The sequence below is a fragment of the Tachyglossus aculeatus genome, chromosome 21, assembly GCF_015852505.1.
Source record: "Tachyglossus aculeatus isolate mTacAcu1 chromosome 21, mTacAcu1.pri, whole genome shotgun sequence".
Taxonomy (NCBI): domain Eukaryota; kingdom Metazoa; phylum Chordata; class Mammalia; order Monotremata; family Tachyglossidae; genus Tachyglossus; species Tachyglossus aculeatus.
Window position 1 is genome coordinate 57,259,493 of NC_052086.1, and position 12,372 is coordinate 57,271,864.

Genomic DNA, 12,372 nt, shown 5'->3' on the forward strand with positions numbered 1-12,372 from the left:
ATTTCACCTGTTTCTTTAAGCCTTAGCTCAGCCACTTCCTTATTCGTGGCTCAAAAATATGTCTTTTCACCTTAATTTCTGGCTGATAGTTGTTATAATCCTGTCGAAGGAGGTTAAACTGTACTAGTTTAACTGCAGTCCCTTCTGGACTGTGAGCCCGCTGTTGGGTAGGGACTGTCTCTATGTGTTGCCGACTTGTACTTCCCAAGCACTTAGTACAGTGCTCTGCACACAGTAAGTGCTCAATAAATACGATTGATTGATTGATTGATTAAACTAATTCTTAGGCTTGTTTTCCTAAGTACGTTTTTGCATCTTGAAAGTTCCTCCAGGTCAGAGTTCTATCATTTACTCCCAAGTGCTTAGGACAGTGGTCCTCACAGAGTAGGTTCTCAGTAAATAAATGATGGTGGCTTAATTTAGTTTAGCTACTTTTCTGCATGGTCTCTCTCCCTGTCTCTGCCTCCCTTCCTCCCTCCCTCTCTCTCTTTCTCTTTCTGTATGTCTAGCTCTCTCCACTTAGCCCTGGATTGTCTCCTCTCCCTCCTCCTTCCCCTCCAAGTCTTAGGAACGACTCAGGGTTAGCTTTCTGAGGTCTGAGCAAGATCCTTGTTGGAGAAGCAAACAGGCTAAGTAAAGTCCACCTGTTGCTTCAGTATCCGTGCTCTGCAGAGAGCTCAAGGTGGGTTGACATTTGTTTTGGTGTTCCTTCAGCCTTTACATTTAGACTACTTGTTACAAGCCTTTGGGGAGGTTATGTAAAAGGTTTTAGACCCACAGCATGTGTTAGTTCTAATGCCTCATGTCAGAGATTTCTGTACAAAGAAAGAGTTCTTCCTCCATAATTCGATTGCATTTCCAATTTTGGTTTTTGTCATTTTTCCCTGTCCAGGTTATATGTGAATTGGAGGTTTATGAGAGGAATTGAAGCGCAGTTCTTGGCCCTTCAGAAAGGATTTAATGAGCTGATCCCTCAACACTTACTAAAGCCTTTTGATCAGAAGGAGCTGGAGGTAATGTGTGGTCGCCATTTAGAGTGAGAAGTAAAGTCAGGGGATTAGCCCGCCTAGTTAGTTTTCATAATTCAGCTGCCAAATGATCATCCGCTTTAGTGCCACTGCTTGTGTTAGGACAGTATCGTTGCAGATCAGGATCCCATAACCGGGGACAGTTCTTAAAATGAGACTAAAGCAAAAGAGGGGAAATAATGGCCAGTTTACAATCGCTGAATTTATACTATTTCATCGTGAGACCCAGCTTTACACATCAGGCCCTGTCTCTGTATTCATTAGGGTCCCGTAAGGTACTTGGTCTGTTTTTGTTTCTGTTAATCAGTGGTATTTATAGAGCACTTACCATATTCAGTGCTCTGTACTCAGGAGAGTGCAGTATAACAGAGCAGTAGACACATTCCCTGCCCATTTCAAGCTTACAGTCTAGAGAAACTCAGAGTTTAGAGGGAAGGTACACCGCTCGCCTCTGATTCCTTTTGCCCTCCTAGGGAAAAGAGTTAAGGGTTTGTAGTTCCATTGAAATTCTGGTGCACAGTTTCCTCTTCCCATCCTCCTCCTTTCCCCCTACTCCTTTCCTCAATCCACTCAGTTCAGCTCCTTTCCATTTAAAAAAAAAATCATTAGCATTTCCAGCCATTTTTTTTATTAGTAAAGGTAAATATGATGGTGGTGAATTTCAGTGACCTTGAAGGAGGACTGGAGCTATTTTAAATTGTCATTATAATTTACACTTGCCTGCATCCTGATTTCTTTTTGACTGACCTAGACTCTTTCAGGCCCTCCGTTTGGGACCTTTCACGCGGCTGTGTCAGGACGGTCCAAGTCTTCCCAAGCCAGTGCAAAAACAACACAGAGCATATTTGATTACAAGCAAGTGTTGTGTTATAGCGAGTTATAATACAACTTGTTAATAGCAAATGTTGACAACACGTGGAGCCATCCTAAGGGTCAGTAGCATAGGGCGAGGGAGGGTACAATCTGTATACACCAAACTGCAGTTGTAGGCCAAGTGGGCGTGCCACTTGACTCTCTTGCTAGCCTCCACTGTAGTGGTGATAGTGACCGGCCCCAGAAACCCTGCATTAATAATAATAATAATGATTGCATTTGTTAAGCGCTTACTATGTGCAAAGCACTGTTCTAAGCGCTGGGGGGATACAAGGTGATCAAGTTGTCCCACAGGGGGTTCACAGTCTTAATCCCCATTTTACAGATGAGGTAACTAGGGCTCAGAGGAGTTAAGTGACTTGCCCATGGTCACACAGCAGACATGTGGCAGAGGAGGGTGAAGTTCCCAGCAGAGGATAGAAAGCCCCGAAGCCCAAGCACAAATACACAGTGACGTTTCTGCTCCCGCGTCTTGTAATATTGACTTTGTGTAATATTCTAATCGCAGCTTATAATAGGAGGCCTGGATAAAATAGACCTGAACGACTGGAAGTCCAACACCCGCCTAAAGCACTGCACGGCCGACAGCAATATCGTAAAGTGGTTCTGGCAAGCGGTGGAGACGTTCGACGAAGAAAGAAGGGCCAGGCTGCTGCAGTTCGTCACTGGGTCTACCCGAGTTCCCCTCCAAGGCTTCAAGGCATTGCAAGGTGACTGATGTGTGGGCTCGGGTCACATGGGTTTCCGCGTTCAGCTTATTCGGGTCCTCTTGAAGCTGGCGGCAGGAAGATCTGGTAACGTGGTCCTAAAATTTGGGGGTTACCTTGAAGCGGAAGAGAGCGGTACTCGACTGTTTTATGCAACGATGGTAGCGCTGAGTGTTCCTGGGCCGATAGCCCCAGGGGCCAGATGCTGGGAAAGTTGGTTTCAGGTGAGAAAAAGAATAGGTCCACTAGTAGTTATCAAATCCCAGTGCGGAGGGGTCTCCAGACAGATCGTAGAGCGTGTCATTTTCTGTAGAGGAGTGGATTTTACTTTTGGAGAAGCAGTGTGGCCTAGTGGAAAGAGCACAGGCTTGGGAGTCAGAGGGCCTAGGTTCTAATCCCGGCTCCACCACTTGCCTGCTGTGTGACCTTGGGCAAGTCACTTAACTTCTCTGGGCCTCAGTCCCTCATCTGTAAAATGAGGGTGACTGTGAGCTCCATTTGGGACCTGCTGATCTTGTATTTCCCCCAGCGCTTAGTCCAGTGCTTGGCACATAATAAGCATTTTAAAAATGCCGTTTTGTTGTCGTCATTATTAGCTGACCCTCCAAGATTTCCGAGGTAACCTGTCCCTGTGCTACAGAGCCCTCACCGAAGGCAGAGTAAAATGCTAACGTATCTTATTATCCTTTCTTCTTCTTCTATCCTCAACCTGAAATTTTTGAGGCACTGAAAAAATGTCAGTAGCGATCTAGTTAAAGGGCAGAGAGTGCACTGATGAACCTGTGCCCTCGTTTGCTGGGTACCAGGAACTTGCTTATCACTTGGTTGTAATCCGAGCATTATCAAAGGGGGCCAGCCTGATAAACAATTGTCAGTTTCAAGAAGACAATATTGGTAGAATTCAGTTGCGTGATCAGTGCCTCAAAATGCCCATTTTCTCAGAACCTGCCCTGATGTGCCTTCAAAAATAGCACGCACATGAGAAGCAGCGTGGCTCAGTGGAAAGAGCATGGGCTTTGGAGTCAGAGGTCATGGGTTTGAATCCCGGCTCTGCCACTTATCAGCCGTGTGACTTTGGGCAAGTCACTTCACTTCTCTGGGCCTCAGTTCCCTCATCTGTACAATGGGGATTAAGACTGTGAGCCCCACGTGGGACAACCTGATCACCTTTTAACCTCCCCAGTGCTTAGAACAGTGCTTGGCACATAGTAAGCGTGTAATAAATGCCATTATTATTATTATTATTATTATGAAGATGACTTCTGATAATACAGTTGACGCTGGGCAGTGCCAAACACCAAGGCCACGCAAAGAGCTGTCCTCGCCTCCCCTCCCAAAAATGGCACTTCAGAGTAAATGATTTCACTACACACATACAAAGAGCAACAACACTGCAGAAACAGAAAATCTCATTGTTCATTTTTGAGGTCAGGCACGGCTTGCCTAGAATTACTGGGCCGAGCCCAGTGAGATAAATTTGCGGAGGCTCAAGTCCAACCTGATAGCGGTGGCCTCCTTGTTCATAAACAAGGATGGAATTTGACCGAGTACTGGGACCTCAGAAGGTTTATTCTCTTCCTCTGTTGCCTCTTGCGTTTCTGGGGCGGAGGGTGAGGAGGTCTCCAAGTCTTATGTGGTGAGAGGAATCCTGGAGAAGTTAAGAGCGAAAACACTGAATTCTCACTGAAAACCTAGTCATAGGGAGCCTCTCCACCATTCATTCAATCAGATTCACGGGCAAATTTACACAGTACAGATTCAGCTTCACCAGTGTCACACATCATCATAATCAAGACCAAGTCCCTATTGCGGATAGATTTAAAAAGAACAATACGTACTCCGTGCTCTGGAGGATCTTAGGGTCTAACGGGAATTATAGATCATACATAAATTAGATATTAGGCTCACGTGCTAGAAAAGAAAATTCATATACAGGGTTTGTTAAGATGTAGCTAAGTGGCTGGAGAGGAGGGTATGATCAAGGTTGGAGATTGGGACCAAGTAGTTCATCTGGAAAAGCTTTATGTTGGAGGTAAAATGTTAATAAAGCTTTAGTCGAACAGGGGAGAGAACATGCTTTTGGATAGCAGAAAGAGGAGAGTATTCCAGGCTGGGGAGTGGGTGAAATTTTACAGCGAGTGAGAGTGAGTTCCAAACAGAGTAAAAAGGCCCAGGTATGAGTCTTAGGGATCACCTATAATTAGGTCATGGTCTAGGAGAGGAAGGAAGAACCAGCTGAAGCAGTGGTCAGAGACGGAGAGGAAAATAAAACTGTGTCTTTGCCCTGGAGGAGAGGGAGTGTTGTCAACAGTGTCAAAGGCATCAGAGGGATTAAAAAGAGTTATATAGAAAAAAGACTACTGGATGTAATCAGAAAGAGGCCATAGAGCGGTTTCAGTAGTACTAATGAGGTCTATTATGTGCTCACAATGTAGAGAGCCCTGTGATAAGCACAGGGGAGAAGATTCAAGGATGTTGATTCATATGTGATTCCTGGTCCACAGGGGCTCACAATCTAGAGCGGGGAGGACATACATACAGGGAGAGAACATTGGCATCAGTAATACACGAAGAGTAGCAATAATAATAATGACGATATTTGTTAAAGCGCTTATTCAGTGGAAGGAGCACGGGCTTTGGAGTCAGAGGTCATGGGTTCTAGTCCTGGCTCCACCACGTCTGCTGTGTGACCTTGGGCAAGTCACTTAACTTCTCTGAGCCTCAGTTACCTCATCTGTAAAAATGGGGATTAAGATTGTGAGCCCCACGTGGGACAACCTGATCACCTTGTATCCCCTCCAGCGCTTAGAACAGTGCTTTGCACATAGTAAGCGCTTAACAAATGCCATCATTATTATTATTACTATATGCCAGCTAATCAGGTTGTCCCACGTGGGCCTCACAATCTTAATCCCCATTTTTACAGATGAGGTAACCAAGGCACAGAAAAGTTGTGACGTGTCCAAAGTCACACAGCTGATAGGTGGCGGGGGCAGGATTAGAACCCATGATCGGGCTCTTTCCACTAAGCCACGCCGCATCACTGCTGGGAAGGAATAGTCCTCGGGATTTCCCTCTCTTTGACATTCTGGACTGGGGGGGGGGTCTTGCCTAGAGTGGTGAAATCCTGTTAGCAGGGAACAAGAAGAGTTGATAGGAAAAATGGAGGCAGCAAGAATAGGCAGCACATTTCGGGAGTTTAGACCTAAGCGAGAGCTAGAGGTAGAGTTGAGTTTGTTTGTTTTTCCAGTAGCTGAGACGACCACTTTTAAGGCAGAGAAGACATCAGAAGAGGAGGAAAGAGTCATGATACCTCTGAGGGGAGAGAAGGGTGGGAGCCGTTATTGTAAGAGGAGAAAAGAAATGGGTAAAATCCAAGTCCCGGCAGATTAGCTTTCCCTTCTAGAAAGGACTGCTCTTAAGAGATGGCTGGAAGAGTGAGAGACTGAGAGTGAGACTGAGGAGGAGAAAATCATCACACTATGAAAATACTCTCCAGGGGCTAACTTCCTAAAAATTCAGCCTCCTGGCCACCAGCCTTTAAATTTACAACCCAATCAAACTGGTCCCAGGCCCTGTTATTTCAGAGTCATTCAATCCATCGATGGCATTTTTTGAGCACATACTGTGTGCAGAGCGTTAAAGAAAGTGCAGTACAACAGGGATTGTAGGCGTGATCCCTGCCCACAAGGACCATACGACCTACAGGGGGAGGAAGGCATCAAAGCGGATTAGGGATAGGGGAAATAGTAGAGTGGGAAAACCCTCAAGAGTCGCCGTGAGGCCTTTGGGAGCATCGGTCCAGGTCTCGAGGCAGACACAAGCTCACACGATCACCTTTTCCATAGAAGTCGTGACTGCCGTCCCGGGAAGGCCGTGGGAAGCCCACTGTGGGTCGCTGCCGGGTCCCTGAAGTGCATTAACTAGAATGTCGGTTTGTAAGGTTCTACAGGCGCTGCAGGACCCAGGCTGTTTACTATCCATCTGATAGATGCGAACACAGACAACCTTCCGAAGGCCCACACCTGGTAAGGCCCCCACCCGTGCTGCCCGGAGAGACGTAGCCGTTGCCCCTTGGTGGGGGGGGGGGGGGGGGGGGGGTGGAGGGCGGGAGACCGGCCCCAAGAGAGCGCGTGCTGAAGATCGGTCGTCAGACCCCGCTGGGAGGAACAAAGATTTCACAAAGATTCCTTTGGGTGCGGGCTCCCTGCCCTGATTCGGGACGGGTACCTCTCATTCGCCTGTATTTTGGTCGTCCAGTCCTTTTTCGGGGAAAAAGTGAAACGGGCAGCTTTAATGGATCGCAGGCTGCATCCCCTTAAGGGATGACCTGTCCGACGCAGCAATACCGCTCTCAACCCGCGGTATTTAAAGAGCGCTTACTGTGTGCGTAGCACTGTCAGCTGTGGGGCTTTGGGCAAGTTGCTTCACCTCTCTGGGCCTCAGTTCCCTCATCTGTAAAATGGGGATTAAAACTGTGAGCCCCCCGTGGGACGACCTTGATCACCTTGTAACCTCCTCAGCGCTTAGAACAGTGCTTTGCACATAGTAAGCGCTTAATAAATGCCATAATTATTATTATTATTATTATTATTATTACGCACCTAATGTAACATCAAGGGGGCCCCCCATCCCCCTCACCCAAAAATGCTCTCCTAGGCATGAGATTGGATTGAGACTAAATGCTGCTCCATAGTGGCCTTGTGCTAAAATCCGTTCGTCTTGGAAGAACCCCGTCTACTAGGCTTTACCTCCGAAAGAGCAGAAATTAAAATGCAGTAAAAACCGGAGGACTCTTCTTATTCACAGAAGGATGATATTAGATCCGCCTGGTGCTGGTTTGAACGCTTTGGGGTTTGGTTTGAGGTGTGGGGTTGGAGGAATCCCTCCATTAGATGCAAAACCGTATTATTGGGAATCAGAGAATCGGCCTCCTTCCCGAAAGAGCCGACGGAGACTGCATCTTTCCTCGCCGATCCCTCCCACGGCTAGCTCGGTCTCCCTTTTCTGTTCTTCTGTCACGAAGTCCGTCGGGTCGGGCATCCACCGCCCCTGACCCCTCTGTATTTGTCCCTCGCCCTAGCTTTAATCGGATCGACATTCCGCCTTACGAGTCCTACGAGAAGCTCTATGAGAAGCTGCTGACCGCCGTGGAAGAGACTTGTGGCTTTGCCGTGGAGTGAAGAGGCAATGGAAGGAAATGGAATCTCACTCATGGACCAGATCAAAAGCTCAAAGCTTTCTGTGAGCCTCCTGCCAAGCTGTCTGAGGCATCGGAACACTAGACAACTTAGGGGGAAGGGGTTGTTTCCCCTCCTTTTTTGGGGGGACTTTTTTGGTGGCTCCCACCCACGCTTTCCTCCTTTATTACGATAGACCCTTTCACCTCCTTTCCATCACCCATCCAGATACAACGCAGCCAAGTTCAGCATTTGGCTTTGGTTACACAGGATATTCTGCTAGACTTGTAACACATATTGTGATAGGGTCGATGACCTGTGGTCTTTTATAGGAGTATCAACCCACGGTTAAGAAACTGAGCTTGGCTTCCTGAGGACTTGCGGCGGGCAGGTACCCCTGGCCGTCCCGTCTCGCAGCAAAGCTGAGCCCCTTGTCAAGTTTCGCAGCCGGCCAATCTGCGTTTCCCAATTGCACACCTGAGCGACCTGTTACAAGGTAACCGATGAATTTCTAACAGAAAACAAAACCCTCTAGCGTACGCACATTTGAGTGGACGGCAAGTTCTGCCGTAGCAGGAAGCTCTGGATTTGAAACAGACAGACAAGTGGTTCACCTTTGGAAAGATGAAGGAATCCGGGACGGCTTTAACCGTAGGCGTGAGGGATTTCTTTGGGGCGTCCTGACTGAAACTTTGTTTTGCACACGGGGACGGTTTCATTTCTCCCGCGGAATCCCTTGTCCCCCCCTGCCCGCCCCGCTGGAGATACTTTCCGATAAAAGCGCCACTCTGGTGCCTGCCGGGGCAGTGAAATGGACAGAACTCGGGGTCAGATCCAAATGACCAGTCCCAAAGCTGTGATTTTTCTGTGCCACTGTTTTACCTGATATCAGAGCAGCCCTCCTGAGGCTTGAAACTCTTAACGGATTTTTCTTTTTACGAGGAAATTGCTAAAAGCTAAACTAACGGAACAAAGTTCTTTTTTTTTTTTTTTAAGCATCGTTGGTGTGATGAAAGACATCTTTAAGGGAGAGAGGAAAGGATAACCAGAGGGACCAAGTCTCAATGTTTTGGGGAAAATAGTGCAAGGATTTTAACGGTTTTTGTCATCAGAGGGGAGATGATTCCACGATGCTACATGCAGCGGGTTTTCTAATGCCCAAAGCCAACGTTAAACGGCAGGACTTGGCCCATTGCTGAAGTGGCTGCCCGCAGCGAGGGAGACCCAAGCAAGGCCCGCCCTAAGGTCACTACCACCTCTCCTAACTTGCACAAGATTAAGGCCGTATTTAGCCAAGCGGCGTGGCTTCAGAAAGACCAAGTCAGCCATCAGGTGGCCAGCAAAGTTTCAGTACAGTTATAGGGTATTTGTTTTCTTTCTTGGCAAGTCCGGGATTATTCACTAACAAGGCATTTAGCAGCTGTGGAGTTTCTGGCTAGAGCTTTGGAATTCAGCCATTGTCTGAGATGCATTAGGAAACACCTTTTGGAATATCAGTTTTGTCTCTGTTAAAGTCACTCAACTTTCTCTCTCTCAAACATACACACACAGACTCACAATCCCACACACACAGAGATATCGATAATAGCTTTAAGCTGGGATAGTACAGTTCCCCAGTTGATTGGACAGTTATCCCCTCTTCCCAAACTTGGGGTGTTTTCCCCCTTGTCTTTCTCCCCGAGAGTTCTTCTGGTTCGATCACGGGAAGTGGGAAGAATCCCCTCATGCTATGAAATTGTACCTTTCTGTGAGATTTGCACAGTTTGGCTGAAGTTTGCGGAACGGGATTGGGTAAGTCGGCTTCTTCAGACGGTTGTAGCAGCGGAGCCGCATTCCGGGACAAGTGGGGTCCTGTGGATGTCGGAGGGGCAGGCGGCGTGCTGGGACTGCTAGCGGGGGGAATCAATCAATCGTATTATTGAGCGCTTACTGTGTGCAGAGCACTAAGCGCTTGTCACCGACTGCTCTCTGGCCTTGAGAATCCCGCTGGAGCCCAAATTTCCAAAAGCCTTTCAGGGCTCAACCTAGAGGTTCCACCCGTCCGCTCCCCCACAGACTTCGGCTGGGAAGGTCCCACGAGCCCAGGACGTGAAAGGAAGGAATGGGAGGCGGAGGTAGGGAAGTGCCGAGCCCGGGGATCGGGGACTGTCCTGAACGAGCGTCCTAGGATCCTCAGCTGTTCCACAGAGATGGACCAAAAACTAAGGGCAGATGTTTAAAAAGGCTTCTTAAACTCTGTTGCTCGATTTAACAGCCTTTGAGACTACCTCCTCCACGCCGGCAAGAGCGGGGTGAGGGAGCCCGACCCTTGAGAGCCTGTAGCCAGTTTAAGAGCTTTGGGAGCGGCTGTGCCTCTCTCGTATGTCCTTGCCATGTAGCGTCACCTAAAAGCAACCAAAACCCGGGCGGTGGGTGGGTGGGCAGGTCGGCAGGCGGGCTGGTGGTCTTCCTTCACCGCCCGAGCAGCCTGAGCCAGATCGCGATGCTGCGAAGTGCGGGTCATTAGCCGGTGGCCCTCGCCTCGGCCGTTCTCCCTCCTTCCCCTTTGTACTTTGCTTCGGTGTCAGGGTACCGGACCGTACGCCCAAATTCCTCGGCAAAGCTTTAGGGGTTTTTTGTCCCCAGTCGAAGCCTGCAGATGACTTCTCCCCCGAAATGAGCGGACTTTTCAGTGACATGGTTGAAGCTCCGGTTAGCTCCTCCCACACAGGCCAGTGTTAGCGAGTTGAAACTTCAAGAACTCCGACCACGCGGAATGGCGCGGTCCTTGTGGCACCTTCCCAAAGAATAAAAAGGGGCAGGGAAACCGTAGTTCTGTGTGTTCCTCCACCCGGTAACCTCTTGGAGAGGAGAGGGAGTCCATTTTTGAAGTCATCTGGAGGCACGATCTCTTCCGTCGCCCTCGGGATCAAAACCTTGGCCCTTCCCTGCCTGCGGGAACTGCTCCTTAGGAGCAGATCTCGATCGCTCGCCCCGACGAACTGTCACCAGCCTACGCTGTACACTCAGGGATGTAGGAAAACCACCACCCGTCTCGGGGTCTAAACAGGAAAGGAAAAAGAGGCGCTTTACGGGTGCTTGGGTGGCGAGTGAATGGTGCCCTTTCGATTTCTGCGAAGGAGAAGCGGTCTGTTGGTCCTAGTCGCGAAACGGCGTGATCTGAACTCTTGCGACGACGGCCGGGGCGGTCCAGGAGCTCTCGGGGAAGAGTCCTCCTGGGAGAACCCACCACCACATCTCCCTCCATGTCCGATGTCCCGAGTTCTAATGCCGCGCGGCACGACGGTCTCCCGGAAACACAGTATCATTTTTTTTTTTTTAAATGGTTTGTTTTCGTTCCTCAACCACTTTATAATGTATTTTTTTAATTTATTTCGTAATGTCTTGTTTTTAAGTATTGCTGCTATCCTCGTTATCCTCCCCACTGTTTCGATCGCTGATTTTATTTTGTGAAAGTTGTACACTAATGTTTCATTTTATGTCTAAATCAAAGTATTTAAAAAAAAAAAATACTAGTTCTATTTAACGTGGTTATGGACCCAGCGGTGGGGTGGGCGGGCGGGGGGGGAGAAACCAGTGATTGTATAGTAGGCTGGACCCAGGAGGTCGTGTTCATTTTTGTTACATATGCAATAAACTCACAACTTTACATTTTGGGTATATACACCGTTCTGTACATGAAAGATGTTTCCTTGACTGCCTGAAAGGAAAAGCCTGGCAGGAGAAATTACATTTTTTCTCACATCGCTCTAGCCGAATTTTACAGACATAATCCCTGCATTGTTGGGGAGTGGGTGGAGGGGTCGTTGTGGAAACCACCGTCAATGATAATGTGAGGAAAATGAACCGGGCTTCATTAGCCTCCAGGAGTAGAACCTAATAAGAATAATGGTATTTGTTAAACGCTTACTATGTGCCAAGCACCGTTCTATGTGCTGGTATAGATAGAAGGTCTTAGTACAGAGCTCTGCACACAGTAAGCACTCAATAAATACGATTGATTGATAGAAGGTGATCAGGTTGTCCCACGTGGGGCTCACGGTCTTAATCCGCATTTTACAGACGAGGTAGCTGAGGCACAGAGGAGTTAAGTGACTTGCCCAAGGTCACACAGCAGATAAGTGACAGAGTGGGGACTCGAACCCGCGACCTCTGACTCCCAAGCCCGGGCTCTTTCCACTGAGCCACGCTGCTTCTCTTCCTAGTGAAAGGAATAGGCCAAGATGGGAGGCAAGCAATGGGGAAGCTCAGAATAATAGTAATAATTGTGTTATTTGTTAAGTTACTAAATAATAATTTAATAAATAATAATAATAATAATTTGTTGTTACTAAATAATAATAATAATAATAATAATAATAATGAACTAAGCCCTGGGGTGGATACAGGGTGAGTGGGTTGGACATAGTCCCTGTCCCACATGGGGCCGGCAGTCTTCATCCCCATTTTACAGATGAGGGATATGAAGCATTGAGCAGGTGAAGTGGCTTGCCCAAGATCACACAGCAGACACGAGGCAGAGCCGGGATTAGAACCCAGATCCTTCTGATTCCCAGGCTCCTGCTCTAGCCACTAGGCCACACC

At 48.1% G+C, this 12,372-nt stretch overlaps 1 protein-coding gene across 2 annotated transcripts in view; it reads left to right on the top strand.

The window, feature by feature from the left end:
• Positions 1-9,694, top strand: part of SMURF1 (SMAD specific E3 ubiquitin protein ligase 1) — a 99,408-nt gene extending 89,714 nt beyond the window's left edge. Inside the window, exons 15-18 of one of the 2 annotated variants that reach the window (XM_038762444.1) lie at positions 893-1,013; positions 2,410-2,611; positions 6,552-6,636; positions 7,692-9,694. In XM_038762444.1, the coding sequence (XP_038618372.1) occupies positions 893-1,013; positions 2,410-2,611; positions 6,552-6,636; positions 7,692-7,791 (508 nt within the window). In that variant the 3' untranslated portion in view covers positions 7,792-9,694. The remainder of the gene's footprint in view (positions 1-892; positions 1,014-2,409; positions 2,612-6,551; positions 6,637-7,691) is intronic. The other variant, XM_038762445.1, reaches the window with a different exon arrangement.
• Positions 9,695-12,372: the final 2,678 nt, after the last annotated feature.